We start from the raw sequence: 24,949 nt of genomic DNA on the forward strand, positions 1-24,949 counted from the left end.
ATTGAAAATCAAGAATATTTTAATATCCTCATATATAATCATACTTACAGTATACAAAATACAGATTTTAGGTATTGAATGATTATGTATATTTAGTCATATATAAGTAAATATTTGTGTATGTAAATATATTACCAGACTGACATAATATGATGGTTCCTGGCTTAATATTTTAAGAAACTATTTCAAAGAGGCAAATATACAGAGGGTGCCAAATATATATATATATATATATATATATATATATATATATATATATATATATATATGTGTGTGTGTGTGTGTGTNTATATATATATATACACATTTTAAGAAAGGAATAAACTGTACTGAAATTGTAATACTCAATATATACCAATAACAAAAAATGAATACAAGTCATGTGTATACATTTTTTTTGGCACCCCAGCATACACAATGACTATAAAATGGGACATAGTAAAAACAACTTTGTAAATGTGATAAATAAACATTTCCCTGCATAATAAAATAATTCTATAATTTCTACATTTGTGCTCTCTACGGGGTAAAATACAAAGCATTGCTTTGACTGACTTTGGTGATAATTACTTTGCTTTTACTTTAGGCCTTTTCTCTAACAAGTTCAAGGAATTTCTTAACCAAGTTTTAAATTAAGTTTTAATCCCCAAATGCCCTTGAGATGTAGGTAGGTTGTGAAGGGATTATTATCAAGCAAGCTTATCACGTAAAAAAAGAACATCACCTGCATTGATATAATTATTCAATTTAATGATTTTGACTTCAATTTCATGACATTAACTCTGTATTTACATTAACTGAGAATAAAATAGATTAGAAATAATTTCATGCGAGGGATGTCATGTGGCTTTGCTTCCTTAAGGGTTGATAATATTTTTACTCTTAAGTAATGTAATTTATGAATGAAATTATATATGTGTATATATATTTCATTTTTATGAATGAATTTCCAATATTTGCCATCTTGAATTCTCTTCAGGATTAAGTTCTTAATAATTTGAATAAATAAGAATGCTTTTGAAAAACAAAACTATATATTCATATATAATATATACTATATATATATATAGATAGATAGTGTGTATATATATATATATAATATATATATATACACACAAACACATACATATATGTGTACTTATACCCACATATATAGATCTCATCTGACAGGTAATCCTGATAATATTTTTGCTTTTTGTTTATATGTGCATATACGTGTATATGTGGCACAAAAATCAAGATTACTGGGAACATATTATAGATTATAGTTAAATTACATAAATAAATGCATATTCATATAAAATAAGTAGTTAAAATTATTTGACTCCTAGTTTAGGGGAGAAATGTAATTGGTTGAAATCAAAATGTATGATAAATTGCTGTGGTAGCACAAGCTTAGTACAGAAGCCATTTTGCTTTTGAGATTTAAATTTTTAAGGCTATATCACTTTTTCATACTTTTTCCTTTTTAACTTGGCTTACGTAATTGCTTATTTACATTGCTACTGTGCCAATTCAACATTGAAATGAGAAAAAAAACACATGACCTGGCCCTTTCTCTTAAACTGTTTTCACTGTTTATTCTGGAAGCCAAATTATTGAGTAATGGGCTCAGGGGTAATAGTGTAGGGGCCTTTGTGAAACTCGTTCACCAACCTGTGTCTAGTTTCTCTTCTATAAAACAGCATCACAGTACATCAAAACTGTGAAAGGAACTTAGAGATGAAGGAATTAGAAACACCCATGAATAAAATGGAGGTTGGTGTAGCTCTGTCAGCCTGAAGGGGTTATTGTAAGGCTCACATATTATAATATATGAAGTTGCCAGTGCAGCCCTGTATATGTGGGAGGTGTTATGGTTGTACACAAAATCTCTAAAATATTATCTCTGGGATAATATGAGCAGCCATTTTTACAGATAAAGAAACAGGCTCACAGAGTTTAAATAGATGATGGAAGACCCCAGTGTTAGCGGCTATCCTGTTCTATGTGACTTTCAAAAAGGAATTATTATGGATTTTAGATAATTCGAGAAGAATAAGAAAAGGTTGATGAAGGAGCTGGGAAATTGGGCCTCTGTGAAATTGTGACATTCATGGGACACCGCCCGAGCCAGCCCTGGGCTGGTGTTTTAGCATTGCCTGCAGAGATGTGATCACTTACCAAAGAGGAGGAGCCTGGAGAGGGTCAGTTAGGGTGCTGAGGTTTTGCACCTATGGATAGTGCTTCCCTGACGTGATCAAGAGAACAAAAGGAAAGGAGGATCTGAGTTGAAACTTCACAGGCTTTCCTAATTCCTGAGCTGAGCCATCACGATATTCACAGAGGCCGGTGGAAGTCTCTGTTTTCTCTGGATAAGGAAACAGGTTGGGCTCTGCAAAATGGGGAAGCTCTGGCCTTCCTCGGAGGTAGGCAGGCGAGTGTGGTTCAGATGACATTTGGCTTTTGCTTTTGAAATTTCATGCCATTACAAAGTGTTCATTGTTGTCCATGATGGAATACTGAATCTAGGGAGTACAAAATGATAAGCTATGGCCATACACAGGTAAAAGCAAATGCAGTTTACTGGAACAGTATAAAGAAGAGTAGTTAGACTTGCAGATACTTTGTTCCCAGTCCTGAATGCCAGCTGATGTGTCCTGCTTTTGTGGTGCCTGACTCATCCTTCTGAGGGCTCTTGAAGTCCCTGTCATTCAGAAAATGTGGCCCTAAAAGCTTTTGTGTAGAACTCATGTCTTCTTTAAGCTTAACTGCAGCGCGTCTTTGATAAATTTTTCCTTGACACAACATACTTAAGTGCTACAGCATTTATCATGTACGCCTCCTCAGGTCTGAGTCATGCTACTGTATTTCCTTTAACCATTGAAATATTTCAGTCTGGCCAATCTGTGTCATATACACTCCACAAAATGTTTCTTGAGCCATGGAATGTGGTTTATAATTCTTGAAAGCCTATGTATGTTTATTATTGTACAACTATCATAATAATGATATATATTTTGAAAAAAACACATCAAGTTTTATGGATAGTGTAGATCACTTAATATCAACACTCTATGCTATAAATGAGAAAATAGAATAAAGGAAGCTTTTTCCTTTTAAATTCCTTTTATGCTGGTTTTTTTTTCTTTACAAAGCACTGTCAAGCATATTATCTCATAAGATTCTCACAATCACCTTCTGAATTAGTATGACAGGAATTGTTATTTTCATTATTCTGATGAAAAAAACCCCTGAAGTACAGTTATCTACAATGCCATGTCAACAGTCCCATGGCTAATGAGGGGTATACAAACTGTTTTTTTTCTCAGTCTTAAGAACTGTAGTGTTTTGAAATTTGAGATATTTATTTGACGGGGGGAAAGCTTAAGGATTTGCTTCAAACATATACTATTGTTTATTTAAAAAATAATTCAAGCTAATAAACATTTATGAATTGAAGGAATAAATAAGCTAAGTGATTTAGAGAATATTGCTTTTGTCAACAATCTTGATGGGTAGAATGTTTTTGAGTTTTTATGAGCCTGTTGCCACAGAAATTCTAAAAAAAGTAATAACACTGGAGAATGAAGACAAGACTGAAGAAATGGGTAAAAGAGACAACTATAGAACTTTCACAAACTCTTGAATTCCTTGCCATGCTCACTAAATTTTTTATATGCTGTGTTTTATTACATTCTTGCTGTTTTATTACACATCTTATTTTTTTTAATAAGATGTATAATAAAAATAAGCCCTTGAAAGCTGGTACCTTATCCTTTATTTCTTGTGTTCCCTCATCACAACCACCCCAAAGCTTACTACTATAGTCAAAAACAATTAAAAACCTCAGGCCACTAGTTGAAGTTACTACTTTAAGAAAGATGTTTCTCTAACAAGCCATTATTTTGAATTATTGGTAATGGATTTTCTAGGTCTGTGCTTGCCATTAATTTTCAACTTTGGTCTCCAGCCAAAGGCAGTACCAACTTGTTGTCAGAGAACTATGATTAAAAGTTCCAAAGGGCAGAAACAATGTCTATTTTTATAATGCTCTGAGTAGCAATGCTGAAGTATAAATGTATACTGGTTGAGCTATAAACACAAATGAATAGTAGGCTTAGACCAGTGCCTCATAGGCCATTAAAACCTGCCACCAGGCCCTGGGGACTCCATATTGTCTGTCTCTTGGAATTTTTCTCCCTCAAGACTAACAATAGAGTTAGATATGATCTCCTGAGTTCCACCTCACTCTTGAAATCTCCAAAAAAAGATGACATTATTGTGTTTTGGTGGTGAATTTTATTGCTTATCACAATAAGCAAACAGGAGGCACAACAACCATTTTCTTTTTGTAATGGAAAGAGTTAAAATCTTGTAAAGTCCCTAGAGATGTGGTCTCTGGCCTTGACTTCTTATATCTATCAGAGGTGATAACTTCAGCCTTCTACTCTTATCTCTGAGGGTGGAGCTCACTGAGCCGCTTTCCTTCTTGGTGAAAGGTAGAGTGGATCTTCTATCCTGAGAAGTTTCCTCTTCCTGGGCTAGACTGTAATCAAAAACTCAATTCAGGAAAAATAACGGGAGACCTCAAGCTGGCAATCAATACCTCTTAAGGCCTCCATATTGGATTATAGCCGGCATACTGGGCTTCTGCCTGTCAATTAATTTATTCATTCTTCAAATATTTATTTAGCATCTATAGGTTTCAGGAATAGTTCTAGGTGTTAGAGATACAAAAGTAAACAAAACAATGATCTCTAGTCTCACAGGGCTTGTATTCTAGTGTAGAAAGCAAGACAATAAAACAAACTGATGTCAGATTGTGATCAATACTGTGGGGGGGGGGGAAAGGAAGGCAGGAAAGGAGAAGGAACAAAGCCATCTTGAAGTGTATTGAGCGTTGAAAGACTGGATAAAGCGAAGAGCAAGTGCAAACTCCCAAAAGAGGGAAGGTCATGCATGTGCTTGAGTGGAGAGAGTGAAGGGGCAAGGGGGACAGTAGCAGGNAAACAAAACAATGATCTCTAGTCTCACAGGGCTTGTATTCTAGTGTAGAAAGCAAGACAATAAAACAAACTGATGTCAGATTGTGATCAATACTGGGGGGGGGGGGGAAAGGAAGGCAGGAAAGGGGAAGCGGTGAGGGTTGCAATCCTGGAAAGGGAGAAAAGAGTTCTAGATAAAGCGAAGAGCAAGTGCAAACTCCCAAAAGAGGGAAGGTCATGCATGTGCTTGAGTGGAGAGAGTGAAGGGGCAAGGGGGACAGTAGCAGGAGATTAGATCAGAAAGGGAGAAGCCGGCTGGGGATAGGAAAGATTAGGTCATACAGAACCTCGTCGGCAGGCCTTGCACATATTTACTTGAAGTGAAAAGGTGAAGCATTAGAGAGCTTTAAGAGGAGCCGAGTGACATGACTTGACTTACACTGTTATTCTGTGATTTACTCACCTGTATTATGAGCCCCCTGAGAACAGGGGTTATGTCTTACTCATCTCTGTAGACACTACAGTTCCTGATGTAGACTAGGTTCCAATTGGCAAAAGGGCTCCAGAGAACCTCTGATGGAGGTATGCTTCAGGGCTCCAAAACGATGGTGGTTCCGTTTTTGAGCCACTTTTAAAATGTCTTCCATCCAGTGTAAATCAGTTCTCAGTGGGCTCATCATAATGAGTTGAAATTTGCCATTTGGAGAACCTTCCTGTTGTTCTTTCTGTGCTCTTTGTGCTGACTAGGAGAGTTATTACCTGTTTTTATTTCGCCACTTAGGCTGGAAAGAAAATTCTGGAGTTGCTTTTCCTGGCATCATAAGAATGACATTTATGTGTATTAGTCATGAGCCCGGTTCTTCTATGGATTCTATAGCAGATAGAAATGAAAGGAGGATTTCTTTGGGTTAGTTTAGTTGTAATATTGCTGGACAACTACAATCTTATAGTAGCTCCCTTTTATAGACTCTTCTAACTTGATTCATGTAATTTCCTTGGTTTTTGTTTGGACCTAGACTTAGCAAGTTAGATTGGCCAGGATTAGAGAACCAAAGTCTACTTGAAGTCTGAAGACATCAGGGGACTAGGAGCAAAGATACAATATAGATTAGAAATTAATAAAGGACAGTATGTTCTAAAGCCTCTCCTTCAATCTGGAGGCAGAAGCTCAAGGTTAAAGAGGCATCTTTCAGATGGCAGACCACGGAAGACCTATTTTTGTGTGGGCAGCACAAACATTTTAATGGGGTAAGTGCAAGTTGAGGGCCTTTCAGTTTTTAACGTGCTCACAAATCACCCAGGGATTTGGTTCAAATGCAGGTTCTGATTCAGTAGGTTTGGGATAGAGCCCGAGTTTTGGCACTTCCAGGGTGATGCTGACGCTGCTTATCTGTCGTCCCCATTCGGAGTGGCAAGGTACTGGCAGACATCTTATTTGGATAGAGCCACGAGTTTACTTGTGTTGCAATTTAATCTTTAGCAAATGTAGATTACATGACTATTTGACATTGAGGAAGAAGGCATTAGGGAAGAGCAGAGAAGAAGTTAACGAATATTCCAAGATAGCCTTATGCATGCCAGCAGATAACACTCATATGCTTCATATACGCTCTTTTTTATAGACTTTCTAAAAGGAGCTTTGATACCGTTGCTTGGATGATGGATTTGAATATTAGGAGGCGGAGTGTGTGGTGTGTGTGTGTGTGTGTGTGAAGAAGGGAGGAAGTATGGATTTGTCTAAAATATTGAGCAGGAAAACATCAGGTCCTACAGTATTTCAGGGATGTTCTATTGGCAGGAACATTTATGCCATCCTTAGGAAAAGAAAAACTGGATTTAGGAAGAAGATTGAAAATAAAAACAAGATGACACAGAATGAAGAAACTGGCAAAATCAAGGATGTGGCAATTGTTAATGATCAGACAGCAGAGGTTATAGAAAGATGAGTGTTTAAAATGATTTAAATATCTATGTGCTCCTCTCTCTCTTTCTGAAGAAAGCATAAGAGTAGTTAAAATCATGGGCTTGATAAGATCACACCTGGGTTTAACCTTGACTTCTTTACAAATAACCGCATGACTTTGGCATGTGCCCTGTGCTCTCTAAACCTGTCACAGGGTTGTATATAATGAATCGATGAGATAATCTATCTGAAATATTGAATACCATGCTTCTGGATATATGGGAGGAGGATGGTGTAAGCTGCAGTGGGTCCTCAAAGATTTTGAGGCTCATTTCAAAGCAAGTAGAATGGTATGAGCAAGGTGTAGAGGCTGCCATGAGCACGATCTGCTGGTGTAGCATTATGGAAGTGCATGAGATTCAGAAATGGGCTATCCACGTTCTATTTACAATGTGACCAAATACTGAGAGACAGTTGGGTGTGGAGGGTATGTTAAAGGTTATATGATGGGAAGTGTGAAGAGTGTCAAAGGCAAGCTATACGTAGTCTTCTTTTGCCCAGAGGTGGCCTCTATGTCTGAGAAATAGTAACTATTGAGTGACAACAAGTTAAGGTGCAGGAGAAAATTAGGAATAATAAAAAAAAAAGAGGTGATACATATAATGTAGAAATCAGGGCAACCAAAACAAGATCAAGTAAGCAAACATTAAAATGAGTAGAACTCCCAGACTTCACGTAGACCAAGCCTAGGGACACAGAGTCCAAGAAAAGAGCATGTGGGAAATCTGGTAAAGTAGAAAAAACAGGGAAAGAAGCATTGTCACGTTGTCAGTCAACCATCAAATCCAGGAAATTTATAGGAACTAAGGAGCATAAAGGTTGGTAGAGAAACAAGTTGAAGCATCAGTAACTGATTCTGATACTGAAGGTTCTTGATATCCAACCAACCAGAAGATGGTGATCCCAAGAGAGATGATCTGAATGAAAGGCTGCAGGCCAGGATAACCCAAAACATTCATCGGCTAGTGTGATACAGGGCCCAGTGGTCATGTTTCTCTGGCAGAGGGATTCTCTTAGCATATCGAGTGCTCCTGGTCAAATTCTTCTCTCTGCTTTTGTCTTTCTGTGTACTGCCACCAAGCTTAGCTCCCAAAGCTCCATGTCAGTTTTAGAATCTGGTAGGTCCCTAGTACCGGAGTTCTTGTATTGGTTTCCTGCCTCACAAAGGAGCAGGAGAGAAAGAGAAGGCACAAGAGTAAGCTCAGAGGAAGGAGAAATGAAACAGGAAGTCAAGTGGAATGAAAAGGCAGGAAATCTGGACCATTTAGGATTATCACCCATATAACAGGCCTCTCCCAGTAACTGCCTGGGGTTTGTTCTTGTGTTGGGCTTACTGGAGGGATATTGCTATCATATATACATTCAGCTGTGTGACTTCATGCATAATTCCATGTTACTTGCTCAGTTTTCCCCTGTGAGAGAAATTAGAGTTTCTTAAGTGGGAGATATTTCTCACCCTGAGGAAAATAGAGATTCTCCTCAATCTGTATTTCCCCAGTTGGCATATATACATATACATATACGAAAATATCAAAAAGTATTGCAGAGTGGCATTTATTCAAGACTCAAAATATTTCAGGTGGTTTATAGAGCAGATAGATAGATGTAGTCCCTGAAGGCTTAACTTGTGTGCATCCATACTGACTGAGGAGAGCTAATTTACAATTTTCCAAAAGGAAATGGAATTGAAAAGAATGATTACAGCAAAACGCTGAAACAGAAAAAGTGTCACAACTTTTTATTGAATTCTTGTTTGGGATGTTTCTGTAAACTTATCAATCATTTTGTGACATTTTACAGTGTAACAAGATTTAGGTGTTTGTGAAGCATCATTTTGAAATTACCCCAAACTACATTTCTTTCTCTTTCTCCCTTTCATCAAACTGACATTGGGTGGTACAGGTTTATGAATCTTGAATGACTGGTCTATTAGCAAAAACTCTTTTGATGGTAAGTATTAGAAGTAAACTTGACTTTGGAAACAAAGAAATCTAGTGTAAAAGGAAAATCTTAGGGAGCCTCAGGAAAAAATAATCCAGCTGGACTCCAGGAATGCTTTGGAATTCAATTCTGGAAAGTCCTGAACTGTCCCACTTCTTTTGGCTGCCTCTCCATGCACTTTGCTCTGTTTTACTTTGTCTTATCAGATCTGTTTTATGGCAGATTAAGTCTTTTCCATAGCTCCAAAGTTGACATAATTTCAGTCTCCCAACGTGAATGCAGAGTTGTCACTTTCCATATTCCTGGGAGAGAAAATCTGTTTTCTACCCACTGCCCAGCCTCTCAGATCAGAATGTCACCCCTGGTTTCATTATATATAACATGAACATGGTTTCTGAGGCAGTAGCTCTGTGGATTTGGGGACATGGGGGTGGGGGAGGCAGTTCTCAGAGAAGGAAAGTTATTATGGTCTTGGTGGATGTGCTAAATTCACCTGTACTAATGTGTCCAGAATGAGAATGCTGCCTGGCACTGAAAATACTCTCAATAAGTATTTGTCAAATGAAATATTTATTGATGGAATACACTGGCAAGGATATATAAGACCATGTTTGGCTAGTAAATCAAGTTTTTGCATTTTGAACATTATAATATAGACTTTTATGAGTTGATTCCTGTAACAGTTAACTGAAAACTAAAGTTCCATTAGGTAAAATCATTTGATTTCCAGGCTGTTTTCCTGTAGTATTTGAAAAATCATTTTACACTTTAAAAAAATATAAATTTTTGTGAGAATATTGGAATAACTTAATAATACACATATTTATTTATTTTAATAGTGTTTATTTCTCTATTTTTTTATTATTTGATGTTGATGAAGACTAAACCTGGAGTAATTCGCCCAGTCCCTGTAAAATCCAAAATATTACTGAAAAAAGAGGAAGAAGTCTATGAACCCAACCCTTTCAGTAAATACCTGGAAGATAACAGTGACCTCTTCTCTGAGCAGGTGAGTAGACACCTGAGAAAATCTTTATTATTTTGGTAAATGGTTATCTAAAATATAGAGATGGCTTTCTGAATATAGTATGTGCAAGAAAATGTTCATTTAATTGGAGTATCCTTAGTAATAAAAAAGACCTATTTGTGGCATAATAAAATTAAGTTCTTATATACTTCCAGGATAATATTTTGAAGTATTTCAATATTTTTTTTCTAAAAGTTTTTGACCTACTGCTGGTATTATTCTGGGGACCAAGACATTACTCTCTATAGAGGCATAATAAAGTCACTAAGTTGCATATGTCAGATAGGGGTTGTATTCTTATTTCTAATGTTCTGTTTCCTTTTAAAGAGATGCAATATTTTAGAGTTGGTTCATTAGCACATTTGACAAAAGATCTATTGTTTGAATTCCTATTAGCATAGTAGATGATGTGATCCACTGGACTGAACAGTACTAGTAGTTAGGGGATAGACTCCCAAGTTATTTAAGGCTTTGTTATTCATTTGGTTTATGTGTAAAAAATATATATACTGTATTCCTCTTATATATCCTATATGTTGGAGGAGGTATAATGGAAGGTTGTCAATGTAGTTTTTAAGGTATTTGGGAAATATATGAAAATATACATTTATACAATGTAAAACTTTTTAAATTACTTCAATGAACAACTTTATATATCTATTTTTTATTAAAATGCAACAAATAAGCATGAATTATATATTTTATATTTCAAACATTACATGAACAAGCAATGTAAGAAATCCAGAAATCTTTCTGGATACAACTGGGACACAGAAGATCACCACTTTTGATAATCTATGATAAAGTAGACTTATAAAGGAATATAATATATACTCTTTTAAATTTTAGTTTGAAAATGATAACTAACAGTATTCTTGAAAATACAAATGACATCCGTACTAATGAAACATAAGGGATCTTTTATCTGTCACATATTAGCTCTAACATCAAGCAAGTTGTTTCCTCTCTCTGGGCTTCAGTTCTTAATGTAGAAAATGAAGCATTCAGATCAGGTACTTTTTTTTTTTTAAGCTGAGCCATCCTGCCACTTATTGGCAGCTCAGTGGCAGCTCAGCTCGGGCCGGGACTCGAACCACTGTTGCTCGGAGCTCACACTCTTGAGCGAGCTCTTAACCAACTTAGCCACTCAGCCTGCGCAGATCAGGTATTTTTTAAAGATCCTTCAAACTCTAAAATTTGAGGTACTTAAAATCTAAGATTAACTGGATATGAAGTTTTTATGCAGCCTTGATAAAGTTCATTGTCAATACTTTCTCATGATTAGCTGTAGATTTTATTTATAAAATGGAGGTGAAAATATTTTCTGTTTATTTGTATACCAGTAAAGACTGATGTGATTTTGATAAGTTAAAAAAATTTATAAGGCACTAAAATTGAAAATGATAAAGGAAATTATTTATATTTATTGGAATAAAATGTAGTTCTTAATTTAAATTAGAGAAATCTTATCAACATATATACACTCATAGGTTTGTCTTCACTAATTCCACACATAACAGCAATAGAAATTCCTGTTAACAAAAGCATATATCCATCATCAACAAAAAAATTAGTAAATATCTATTGCTTGCATGACATTAATATTTTAGAGGCTTAATGTGATATTGTAGACAGTGTGGGAGCATTGTAAAAGTTTTGTAAAAGTAATCTAGTTATATGACAAAAATGCCAATAGTTAAATTTTATTTGTTATCTATGTAATTTACATTCTTCGAGATATGATCTAATGCTATAACTTTGTCCTTTTGTGTTATATTAATTTCAAATTTATGCATTGTACTTTAAACAAGATTCTTTGTAGAATATCAAGTTAACTACCTATAATTTATTATAATTTGCTGTCCTCTGAAGTGATAAATTCATTTTCAGGTGTAGGGACTTCTTATCATTAAAAGCAGTTGCCATTTCTTTACTTTTCCTGACTATATAGCAAGTTTAAAGCTCTGTTTATGTGCAACATAAACCTATGCATTTCCAGATAGTTGAAAATTTGAGCTCTTTTGCAAATATTAGCATGCTGCATGCATAATCTTATTTATATTTTCTTTCAATCAATTTGTTCTTGTGTGTATCCCAATTTCCGCATGGAACATGGGAAGTAATAGGATCCTAAAGACTGTTGGAATTGAACAAGGTCAGCATACCACTTGAAAGACAAATACCATATGAGCTCACTTATATGTGGAATCTAAAGAACAATATAAATGAGCAAACAAAACAGAAACAGACACATAGATACAGAGAACAAACTGATGGTTGCCAGATTGTGCGTGTGTGTGTGTGTGTGTGTGTGTGTGTGTGTGTGTGTGTGTGTAGCGGGGTGGCTAGGTGAGAAAGGTGAAGGGAGTAAGAAGTACAGTTGGTAGTTACAAAATAATCATGGGGATATAAAGTAAAGCGTAGGGAATATAGTCAATAGTATGGTAATAACTATGTATAGTGCCAGGTGGGTACTAGAATTATCCAGGGGCTCATTTCATAAATTATGTACATGTCTAACCACTGTGCTATACACCTGAAACTAGTATAAAATAATATTGAATGTCAACTGTAATTGGAAAAAATAAATGAAAAAAAAAGCTAATTTCAAACATTCCGTGGTCTTATTCATTGACATTACATGAGAAGGAAACTATAAGAGAACCCTGGAGTCCCTGCACACTGGGAAACTGCATATACTATCAACCAGCCTCTTTCTACTGAGCTCTAACGAACCATCTCATTGGGTCCAGAAACTATTGGGTTGTTGGAAAAGTCATGACATATTTTTTCTATGTTTTTCGTTGCAAAAATGCATCATGACTTTTCCGACAACCCAGTACAATGGAGGCAGATACCAAAGACAGCTCACAAGTGTAGATGCTTAGATCTACTTAGAAAAATAAATTGAGCAGTAACAGCTTCTAATCTCAGCCTTGTCACTTCTTCAGAACGTCAACAGAGGAGCGCATACTCAGATTCGGTTCTAGTGACTATTGTGTTCTCTTCTGCCACCACGGAATAAATTGAATGGCTCCAAACTCAAATGATGTCACCACCCATGTAATGGAAAATTCTTTAGCCAGAATGTTGAGCCAAATTGAAGCAGCTCACAGTCACTAATCTGCCTTGTACTGGGGACAGTTCCACATGACAGGAGATGTTGGATGAGATTAAGTCAATAAATATCCTCTAGCAGCTTCACTGCCATAAAATGTGATTTCAAAACTCTCTGTTACAAAACTTCACACTGTACAGATGATGAGTCCAGATGGAAATGTATTTACTGTAGCTTAAGAAGGTAGAGTTGGGCAGCCTTTTGAGCTGATAATGAACTGAAACTTTGCCTGGAGACAGCCTCTGAGTCTCAAAGCAAAGTTAGGAATCAACTTTGCATAACCAAGTAATTGAGACATATTAATTAACAACTTTTATGCTAAAATGGCTCAGGCCAGAAAGCATCGTTCTGTACTGATGGATTTTTTTTAACAAAAACTCTTCAGAAAGAAACTTAGGCTTTTCTGAAACTACCTTTAAACCCATTATTGTATCAATATGTGGTCTTTTTGAGTTATTACAAAATATACTCACTCTCCACATATGGATTTTAAACTGTGGTGCTGTGTTTGAAGCACAGTTCTATTGATAATGAAATCAATTCACTGATGAGAATAAAGATGCTAAAGGGCCAAATGGTTTTTAGTTTGTCTGACTACTTGTGAGTTTGCAAACTATATTGATTACTTTTTGGTCATTTAAGGTATCTAATTAAATAAGGGTGATTTCTTCACTGAAGATTCTCAGTTTAATATAAAAAGCAGAGAGGCTAACCTGAATTATGTAAAATATTCTCTCTCATTATTTATGAATTAGTAATTCAGCCCATGATATTAGATATGTTATTTCCTTCTTAAAGGCCTAGAGAAATATATAAGAGGTTTAGGATAAAATTAAAGGGTGAGGGGGTATTGTTTCATGTGGTTTTCCCAGAAATGTTTTCGTTTTAAGAAAATGAAAGTGCTTCCCAGCACGTATGCATTTGCCTCTTAAATTTTACTTTCCTTTGAATTTGCTTCAACAGGGAAAATAACATGCTTATGTGTGAAAATGACCATTTGGCACACTTCCTCCACATCACTTCACAGCCAACATAGAAGGATAATTATAGGGACTTTTCTTTGTTGTAGTATTTTCAATCTTTCATTTCTTCTGATTTTTATTAGACATCTGACTTGTTTCCCTACTTTACCAAACTATCTGCTTGACATTCAACTTTGATGATTATGTGGGTGACTTTGAGATTTCAATCTAATGATTCATCAAATTATATTTCTACTGTGACCTTTACTTTCATTTCTTTATGTCATCCATGTGTTAATATTATAGGGCAAAATACTCACCTTTGTCAGAAGGTAAAATTGACAATATTGCCTTTTATTCTGAATGACTTCTGGCTTTGCCACAAATTGCTACTTTTTCAACATTTGTTTCTTGATCAAGATGGCTCATTGTCTTTTGTCATAAAACGATCTTATATCATTCGTAACCTTTTATTAAGAAACATTTTTGAGATTGAAATGTTTATTTTTTTAAGTCTAGAAATGATTAGGTGATTTGCTGCATTGTTTTAAGGAGAAGAGAGAACTGGAATTCCTTGTAATGTTGCATTTCTTTTGGAAGGTTAAGATCAGAAATTTGGCTTTTCCAAGTTTTACCATGTTGTTTTTGTTTATCCAAGAAATAAAATCCTTTTAAGTTTTTCTTCTTTCCTTTTGCCTTTCCCCCTTCCTTCTTCTTTCCTCCCTCCCTCCGTTCCTTCCTTCCTTCTTTCCTCCTTCCCTTCTTCCCTCCATTTATAGGTTATAGATAATAGAAAATGTATCATTAATAACTTATGTGCTATATTTAATAGATAATTTATCATTAATACAGTAAACTATTTACTTGGAGATTATATATATATATATATATATATATTTTTTTTTTAAACTTGCTTCTTCCTCTAGGATATAATCAGATAGGATCACCTCTTAAGATTTATGATTTCATCTCCTCCTTTTTTAGGGTTTAGCTCTCTGTTGACCTTGCGTGTGTAGGAAGGTTGGAAGGTTGGAACTAAAGGATTGTAGTTTTTTGTTGCGATGTTTACATACCAATGGAGACCTCTCTTTTGTCCCCCTCCCCTTGCCTTATGTAGGGTTAAGAATCTTAAAGATATTTTTACTTGCTTTAAAATAAACAAATGCAAAGAAGACCTATTCGCTGCTTCTATCATAATAGAAAAATTCTAATAATTATCATTAGTGAAGCAACTGAATTCTAATAATTGGTTAAGCTCTGAAGCATTTGTTGCTTGGCCAATACTTGGAGAATATGGAGTGTCTGACTATATCCCAATCTACTGGGAAACAGTGGCAATCTGAAAGGCTTATGCAAATATGTTCTCCTATGTTTTGCCCACCCATGATGTCCTCATATATCTTTATCTAAGAGAGGTGGCCATTGCCATATTTAGAACACTCATGGAAAGTATCCGGTTTTCAAATAAGGCTTTATTAAAATAGAATTAAAATTTCTATATTAGTTTCATCTGAAAAAAATTAAACAATAGTTAGAATGTCAAAAGAGAGAAGGTAACGGTGCAAAATAATTTTTAAGTAATATCCAAAGTAAATGTTATTCAGAGATTAGAAAGTTAGTTTTATTTGTTGGCCTGACAAAAGATACATTCTTATGTTTTACTTCATAGGAGCCTCTATCCCAAAACTAGCCCTTGAACTTTGAGTCAAGAACTGTAGACGGTAACGGTCACATGCCTTAAGCATAGCTTTATATTATGGTATATAGGACAGTTTTGGTAAAACTAGTGCCCCTCCCCCACAACATTGTCTAAGTAGTCTCCTCCCTCCCTCCTTACATAGTTTCAATTCTACAACTGCCTTAAAATTATTTGGATAGTTATTGATAAATATCCTTAGGAAATGCAGTCATAGTAAGGGGCTTGTGATTTTCTTTGTCTCTACTGTGCATTTTCTTTTATCCATGAGAAGTAGAATCAAGGTAAAATGCATAGAGGAGGATAGAGTAAAATTGGAGATAGTCTTTGAATATAAATGCTAAGATTGATGTGTTTGAAACACACGTTATAACCACTAATCGCTGGAGAGGTGGTCGCATATTTTAAAGTGTGAGATTAGACTTTGAATGATGACAAATGTAAAGGTCACAGCAAGATATATAAGTTTGAAGATGAGTTATGTGAAGAGAGTTCGGAACTCTCTGTGATCCAAGATAAAATAAAGTAAGATATTAAGGCAGAGAAAACAGTAAATCCAAATGAGAAGAGCAACCAAAAGAATGCATAGGAAAGAATGAGGCAGCAAACTAAAACAGATAAATAAACTTTAAAAACAGAAAACTGAAATCAGACTGGTGAAGTATATCATTTAAAATGAATACTATATGATAAAAAGAAAACAAGATTTAAAAAAATATATTTTTTTCTTTATTTCAAAGGATACATAGGAAGGAAGATGTGTAGTAAATTTGTAAATTAAAAATCAGTGATTCCTTAGGGATGGGAGAACTGTAGGTTTTTAGAGTTTTTCAAAATAATGTTCTAATCTCCCAAGTGAGATGTTTCACTCCCAGTGTTTCACCCTCTAAGTGAAATTTAATCTATGTAGCCTAAGCATCCAAATATCAGTTTGTCTTTTGGACCTTTATGTCCAAAATGTGAATAGTGCTGGGGTAGCGACACCCACTAGACCATCTCCTGGCTGCCATCCAGCTCTAAGAACTCCATGACCAATGAAGCTCCGTGTTGTCCCTACAGGGGCATTTTAGTTCAACCGACATTGATTAGGTGTCTTCTTTTTGTCTTTAAGAAAATTTCCCCATTTCACATACATAAGAGGTATGTGAACCCCAACTTACAGAGTTTCCCACATTCCCATGTAGTCTCCACTCATAATAATAGCCCTGTTCAACAAAGGACATCCATTTTCATTTGCGATGGATATTTCAGCAAAATTGTAGCTTCCTCATCTTTCTAGACATTCCTGCCTCCTTCTTGTATTTCCTCAATTGTTAGGTATCAGGGCAATCAACTAAAAGAAAAAAATGAAAAATCAGCATTCTTTATAATAACTCTTAAAATGCATGGTATGGGATTGAGTCATTCCTGATACTGGACCTTATCATGTAGCTGAAACACGAGAGCACCGTGCAAAGTACTTTGGAAGATTCCTTCTTACCCTGAAATTCTGTGTTTATATATTTAAATATTCTTGAAACCCTCCTGATATTTCACATACTTAGATGATGAAAGAAAAAAGGAAGAAAGAAAGAAAGAGAAAAAAAGAAAATAAATGCAGGTCATAAATTTGGAGAGATGGAAAGTCTTAATCTACTGTTTAGGTCAAAGTCATAACAAATAGTACCCATCCCCCTAGAGTTTACTATGATTTTGTTTTTTTACTTTTGGATTGAGCAAATTTGGATAGTGAATCTTTTTTAATTTAGACTTTTTCCTTTCTTTACTTCTTACTTCCTCTTTGTAGAATATTGAAAATTCAGCAATATGATTTATTGCCACTATTTTCCCTTTGAATAACTATAACTTTGTTTTACTTTTCCTTAAACCAAAACCTTGGGAGGAGAGAGAATTTCTATTCAAAATTAAATATCTATGTGTGTGCATGTATATACATATGTGTGTGTTTATAAAACACACACACACACATACACATATTTAATAACATTTTAAGGGTCCTTAAATTACTCTTACTTTTTTTACATTGGCAAATTTGACAGCTATTTTCATTGCAAATATCCTAAGTAGGAAGGTAACCTAACCAACTGCTTCTTATAATGAAAGTGGAGATGACTTTGCAAGTCCTTCCTGTTTCTGCATTCTTTGCGTGCAGAAGACAGGATACTTTGATTAATTTGCTTTATAATCACAAAAGACCCTTAAGATAACCTTTACAATAACCTTTGGGGACAATTTTTGCTTCTCTGCCTCTCTCTAGGAGGTGATGCTATTCTGGGTGACAGGCTCTGTATAAGAAACATAATTTAGTCGCCGAACATCAACCCATTCACTTAACTTTCTCATTAAGACCATGATAGATTTAACAGAAAAAAACCTCAGGATATTAAAAACTGTAAGATCATTTTTTCTTGAAATTTTAACACTTCATTAACATGAACAATATGAATGCTCCGTTTACTCTACTTAAATATACAAATCTTGTAACATGCAGAAGCCTGTAATGGTGTAATATGAAACCTATCTTGTATGTACACAGCCTGCTAAGAATTTCAAAATAGTAAAAGTGAGTTTTAAAAAAAGTTTAAAGACATTCTTGCTTTTAGTATCAATGAAGTAGGAATTAGCTCATGTTTGGGTGCAGGGTATCTTAGTCTTAAAATGTTACCCCGAAATAATAAAACCATGGTCTATTTCAAAGACAGGGCAGTCCCTGAAGTAAGCAGTCAAGAAAAGCACTACTATTTAATTCATTTCTATATGTTTTTATAAAGAAGATTCTATCGTCTCACAGTTAAGTCAGAGGTCTGCAGGCATCAGTCAAGTAGTAAATTTGTAAAGCAATGTATCATACTTGGACACTTTCTAACAGTTTGTGAAATAGAGTAGTTCTTATGATCAAAGAATCTCTTACTGTTTTAAAAATCCCACCACTTTCCAAAATCTCCATTAACTCTCAAAATTATCTCTCTTAGGGCTGTTTTTCCTCCTAGATGCACCTGGCAGCCATTTCTATTTTCTGGGTCCTATACCAGACTAGACACTGGGAAACATGCGAATCTTTGTACATCATCCAGTTTTACTTGGGAATCCAGCACACGTATCGGCTCTCATCTCTGATTACTCAAATTCATCAGGGGTTATTTTAACCACTGCCACCTCCACCCGAGGACCCAGCCCAATTTGGGTGGTGGAGCAGAGATAGGGACCTTTCTGTCACATGCTGGGGCTGCTAATCTCTGTTTCCCTCCATCCCAGCCATCTTCACCTCCCTTGTCTCTTCCCCTCAACCTGAGCGGCTTCATATTCTCACTCTGATTAGTTATGTATACTTCCAGAGTTTTGATGCCCAGGATCCTGAACTTTTGAAACCCAAACATTTTCTCTATCAAAGTATTATCTCCACCATGGCTTCCCAAAATCAACTTTGAAACTCAAAAATCCAAAAATTGACTCTTTCCTTTCTCTTGGAAATTCTGTTTTTACTGTTACCTCCAAAATTACTATCCTGAGATGTGAAGGTGCAATGAAGCCTTAGCGGCCTGGGTTTGGTTGGAGGACCATGGAGCATAGGACTATGGGGTTGAAAGAACTGGAAGCTATCCCCTGGCATCAGGTCCTTGCATCGCTGCGTAGTGCTGTGGTTTCCTGATGGATGGTATCACTCCTTCTCTCCACACTCCCTTCCTTTCCTTCTACTCAGCATTTAACCATTTAACATTTGTGCCAGGCTCTGCATTAGATACGGGTGACTCCACAGGGAATAGAGCAATCTCTGCCCCTCACCCCCATGGAGCTTAGATTCTAGTGGGTTCTAAATATTCTGAACCTTGGTCTCTGTCTCCTTTCTGCTACTTTTAATCTTCTCTGCAATCCTCAGTACTTCTTCAACTTGAAACATCCCCTTTACACCGAGGCTGTACACTCCATGGCCTGGTCCCCTGTCCTCTAATCCATTAAGGGACCCTACCTGGCTGCTGGTTACTGGAGCCATTGACCTCCCTGTTTCCTGCAAATGGGAGAAACATTATGATAGAATGCAATGGAAAGAACACATGATCTTGGGAAGATCAACTCGGCACTTAATTTTATCCTAGAAAAATGGGGCCACCAATCTCATTTTTAGTGGTATCCATATTAAGACCATTCATGAGGAAATAAAATAGTCACTATTTCTAAATACTCAGTAAATTAATGGTAAAAGAGCTCTGGACACTTTAAAGGGAATGCTTATTTTAAATGTTTACTATTATTATTTCCTTCAGGATCACTGTAATTTTGAAAGAAAGTGGTTGACTTCTTGCTGAAGGTTCACCAGATATGTTCCTCCCCTTCTCCCCACCATTATGAGAAATCACATACATTTCTTTTGTATGTTACTTTCTGACTTCTTCAATATAAATCGCTCCTCTCCACTAAATACATCTAGGTTAGCAATGCAGGACAAGAATTAAACTACATGAACAGAAAAACATAAAACTCAGCATTTGAACCCTCTAGTGCCCACTGTGATAATATTTTCTCTTTTCCCTTGAGCACGTCTCTATCAAATATCTTCATACTTATCTATTCATCTGCTTTGTGAAACTTGCTGTCAGACAACCACAAACTTTAAGCACTAAATAATCCAAAGCCTAGCTCCAAAATTATATTTTACTCATTTATAAAGATTTCTTTTTTTCTTCTTTTTGTATAGGGAATTTGAAATAGCTAAGCATATGTTATCTTTTTTTCATACCTCACAAGTTCAAATTTTTTGGTTCAAATCAGGATTCAAAATAGATAAGTGTTGCTTATGTCTGTTTTGAAAATGCATATGGATTCTTCAAAATTAAAGCTGATAAGCAAGAAGTTATGCCATATGTTCAAAATTAAGAGACCTAATTTATCTTGGCTTGTTTTTACTGAAATGTAGATTATTAAACTTGGTAATCTGGGATCTCTGTGATAGCATCTGTAAAATGATATATCTTTGGCTGGCGTCAATCATTCTTTAAGAAATACATTGTAATTGTTCTTGACTTTTTATGAACAGTGTTGTTTTACATTAAAACTGTAGCAGAAATACTATAATTCAGATTGTAAATTGTTATAAGCTCCAGGCAGACAAGCTGAAAAGAAGTGCTGCATTTAAAAATAAGTGTTGTTTTACCAAAGAGGTGGGAAGAAGGCAGACAGGAGGGAGTGGAAGGCTCCAGTCATTTCACTCAGCAGTGCTCTGAGCTCCCAAAGGCACCAGGACAGAGGAAGCAAAGAGAAAGTGGATTTCCACCCTTCACTTCCAAACCACAGGAAAGGAGATAACTTTAAAATTCCAGATGCAACGAAAGCGTCTCAGATGTACAGACTTTAATAAAAAGAACCCATGGTGCCTTAAAATGCCTTTTGGTGTTGCAGTGAAAACAGCTTTTGAAGTTAAACAGACTTGATGGCTGAGTAGAAAGTGGGCTGTTGCAAGAGTGGTAAATGCATCCGATATGGCTGCAGCATTCATTTTCTGATGTCCCTGTCAATATTTAATGCTTTAGTATCTCTAGTTCCTTAATAAACAGAGCTAAGTTAATTTATTCACTGCATATTTATCTATTTTTTCTAATGAACAAGGATATTATTTGCCTCATCAGTTCTTGTGTTCTTGAAATTTTACAGGATATGATACTATCATCAATCAAAATAATGAATTCCTTTTAAAAAAAATCAAGCTCCTAAGTAGAGCTTATTTTATTTTGAGAAATTTTCTAAGTATTTTGAAATTGAAGAAAATAATTCTTAAGTGAAGAGCAGTTTAAAGCATTTTATCATAAATAATTATGTTATATATCTCACTGACAGAAATGCATACAAGATAATTTTATGATCCCTGTCCTTCCCTCAAAAGCTAGAATACTAAAAGATTCATCTATTGAATGCTAAAACAGGGCAGAATGATGTTTATTTTTCAGAAATCATTTAGAATAGTGATTGCCAAAGTAATATGTACCAACCTCAAGATAATTCATTGGGGTTGAGGTGGGTTGCAGGCCAGATATTATAAAGATTTTGTTAGTTAGTGTTTTGTTTTGTTTTTATTTTTTTATGTTTTTACCTAAAACTAGAGGTCACAAACTATGGTCTGTAGATCAGATCTGATCCACCACCAATTCCTATAAGTTTTATTGGCACACATCCAGGCCTCTTCGTTTATGTATTGTCTAAGGTTGCTTTCATGCTACCATAGCAGGAGTAATTGTGATAAAACATATGGTCTGCAAAGTCTGCAATATATACTAACTGGACCCTACCAGAAAATGTGGCCAACATCTGAGCTAAAGTAATAAAAAAGATTTTAAGCTTTGCTGTATTAGATGGGTTTACACTGGTCTCCTTTATAGGTCTGAGTGCTAGACAGTCAAAACGCATATATGTTCTAAGCAAGAAGTCCTGGAAACGTATCAGGGCTCTCTCATTCGGTGCAATGGACAGACAATCCTCAGTTGTCTATTCCTTAAGACTGTTTCAACTTATTGCAGTTCACGTGCCTGCTAGACATAATGACATATCATTTTAACTATTTTTAGCTAAAATAATCCTCATAAAATGATGACTTGATTTTTAAAAATCTCCAACAAAATAATTTAGATTGACTATACCACTCCTAATATAAGCATAAATAACAAAAAATGCAAGAGGTGACATTTCTAGCATAAGCTTGTGTCTAATATAAGCTTGTTATTAGCTGTAAATGTACTTTATAAACACTGATACCTTATTTGAATTTGACAAGAAGTAAGCCAACTTTTTGAAAACTAAGATTTTTTGAAATAAGTATTTCTGTCTACTTTCATTATTAATATACCTAGCCCTAATTTCATATTTTTGCTTTGAGTTTTAATGAATAATTGTAGTATGCCATCATAATTAGTAAGATATATACAAAGTAGGTATCCGGGACATGGACATGCTATGCAGTTTTCAATAATGTTTAAAGTCATGGTCTATTCAATATTATAATATTTAAAGTTTTACTGAAATAAATGATAAACTAGTGTTTCCTTTATAAAGACATCTCAAAAAGATGTTTATCATTTATTTCAGTAAAACTTAAATATTATAATATTGGGGATGTGTATGTTCCTGCTGTAGTAGACATTGTAACATAATACATAAGAAAACAATAGATTGGTGAACTGAAATTCATTCCTTCGTATCAAATATCACTAGAAATGTACAGAAAACACATCTGAGGATTTGAAACAGTAATTAGTGAGCAAATTACAATATACTGGAGTTTTATTATACAGTTGGATCAAAGTATAGGTTTAAAAATATTCTCAGTTTACTGCATCTGTGTTCTAAATATGAAATATATGAAAAGTGACGCTTTGGGGCCTTAAAGGAAAAATAAATCAGAAAATTTATTTAAAGTAATTGACTTCTTTAATAAAATCTCTATTTTGTGAAAAAACTGTGAAGATATAATCAGCAATGGAATATATATATATATATATATATATATATATTTCCTGTATCTAGGATTAAAGACATTTATCTGTATTATGTATCTCTCTCTATATATATATCTCTATCTATCTATATATATACATATATATACATATATGTGTATATATATATATATATATATATAAATAAATAAATAAATGAGATGGAGAAGCACCCAGAAAATTTTTAATCTTTTGATCATTCGGAAGTTCTCAAGTTATCTCATGGCAGAGCATTTAAAAAAGTGACTAATTTCAGAATGAATCATGAATATTTGTTTTTCAAAATACAAATGAGGTTCTTGGTTGAATATGGCAAGTATAAAGTCAGCGATGAATTACATTTTATCATCTTGGTATCATCCATAAACAAAAAGGAGGAGAAACAAAACCACAAACTTCTATTAGAACACAAACAATTAGGAAATAACAAAAGGACTGCTAAAATCAATAAAGAGAATGAGTAAATGTGCATTTGAGAGCAAATGGAGGGACGATACAGGGACTGCAGAGTGCAGTCAGCCAAACACTCTTCCTGAATGTGTGGGGTGCATTGCTCAGGATGCACACCCCAAATCCCTTGTCTCTGCATGGGTGCACATGTTGGCAACAGAAGATCCTCTGATTTGATTTTGCTCTGAGAAGCAGAGAAAAAGCAGATGTACACTGGATCACACAGCAATCATATTTGCAGGAGGCTTTCTCTTTCTTTTTCTCTGTGGCAGCCTAGACACAGGCAAGTTGCCATGTAAAGTACTGTATAGCTGACTATTTGAGGACAAATAAAGGCCAAAGAAATGCACAGCCCGAAGCCCGTACCTTTGGAGCACAAAGACAATCCCAGTAGCTGTAGTCCTTTCTGCATAAAAACCTCTTGCAAAAAAATCTGGTCCAGGAAAGATTCATTTACTATAGATATACAGAAAATTTTAAAAAGGAAATGAAAACCCTCCCATACTGGATAACAAACAAAATCAATCTTTAATTTGAAACTGTTAAATGAAGTGACTGAGAACACTTGAAGATGACAAAGTATTCCAGGTACTGCAAAAAAAAGGAAAGGAGAGGTTATAATCTTCACAATAGGCAGGTTGAATTCAGGCCAAAATTTCTTAAGAAAGAGAAACAAAACCCTTTATTTGCTAAAGGATAAACTTTACAGGGAAAAGACAATTGTACATCAACACTCAAGGCAAAAACAAGAGACAGGGTGAGAATAAAGTAAAATATATTAGTGGTAAAAGAACTCATTTTTCAGTTTATGATGTATCGGGTATGTGGAAAAATCAGTAAAGATAGATCATCTAGAGGAAATTGAATATATTTGAATATTTATTTATTTATTTATAGTTGGATTTTGTATCCTGCAACAAAATAAAAGATAAAATAGTTCTTTTAATATTTGTGGAGTCCTCACAAAAACTGATTATATATTAGGCCAAAAAGAAAAATCTATTAATTACCAAGATAAAATTAATACACACTGTGAGCGGCCATCCAATGGCTGGTGAGCGACTGTCTCACCCGGGGAGAGTGCAATGATGATACCAACTTGAGACAGTGAAGCGACATCCTCCACAACTAGATTGAAGAACAAATAGAACAGCAACTTGTCTGTTTCCCTTCCCCGATTCCCCAACACTGTACCCCTCCCCAATTCCCAATAAAATCTTTTTTTTTTTTTTAGATTTTTTTTTTAAATTGGGGAATTGGGGGAATGGGAACAGTGCTGGGGAATTGGGGGAAGGGGAACAGACAAGTTGCTGTTGTTTTGTTCTTCAGTCTAGTTGTGGAGGACGT

At 35.1% G+C, this 24,949-nt stretch overlaps 1 protein-coding gene across 11 annotated transcripts in view; it reads left to right on the forward strand.

The window, feature by feature from the left end:
- The window catches only part of MLIP (muscular LMNA interacting protein), a 256,749-nt gene that overhangs the window by 174,909 nt on the left and 56,891 nt on the right, over positions 1-24,949 (forward strand). For all 11 annotated transcript variants that reach the window (XM_019668094.1, XM_019668100.1, XM_019668097.1 and 8 more), the window contains one exon: positions 9,752-9,880. In XM_019668094.1, coding sequence (XP_019523639.1) covers positions 9,752-9,880 — 129 coding nt within the window. The remainder of the gene's footprint in view (positions 1-9,751; positions 9,881-24,949) is intronic.

This window comes from Hipposideros armiger, unplaced genomic scaffold (assembly GCF_001890085.2).
Source record: "Hipposideros armiger isolate ML-2016 unplaced genomic scaffold, ASM189008v1 scaffold_516, whole genome shotgun sequence".
Taxonomy (NCBI): domain Eukaryota; kingdom Metazoa; phylum Chordata; class Mammalia; order Chiroptera; family Hipposideridae; genus Hipposideros; species Hipposideros armiger.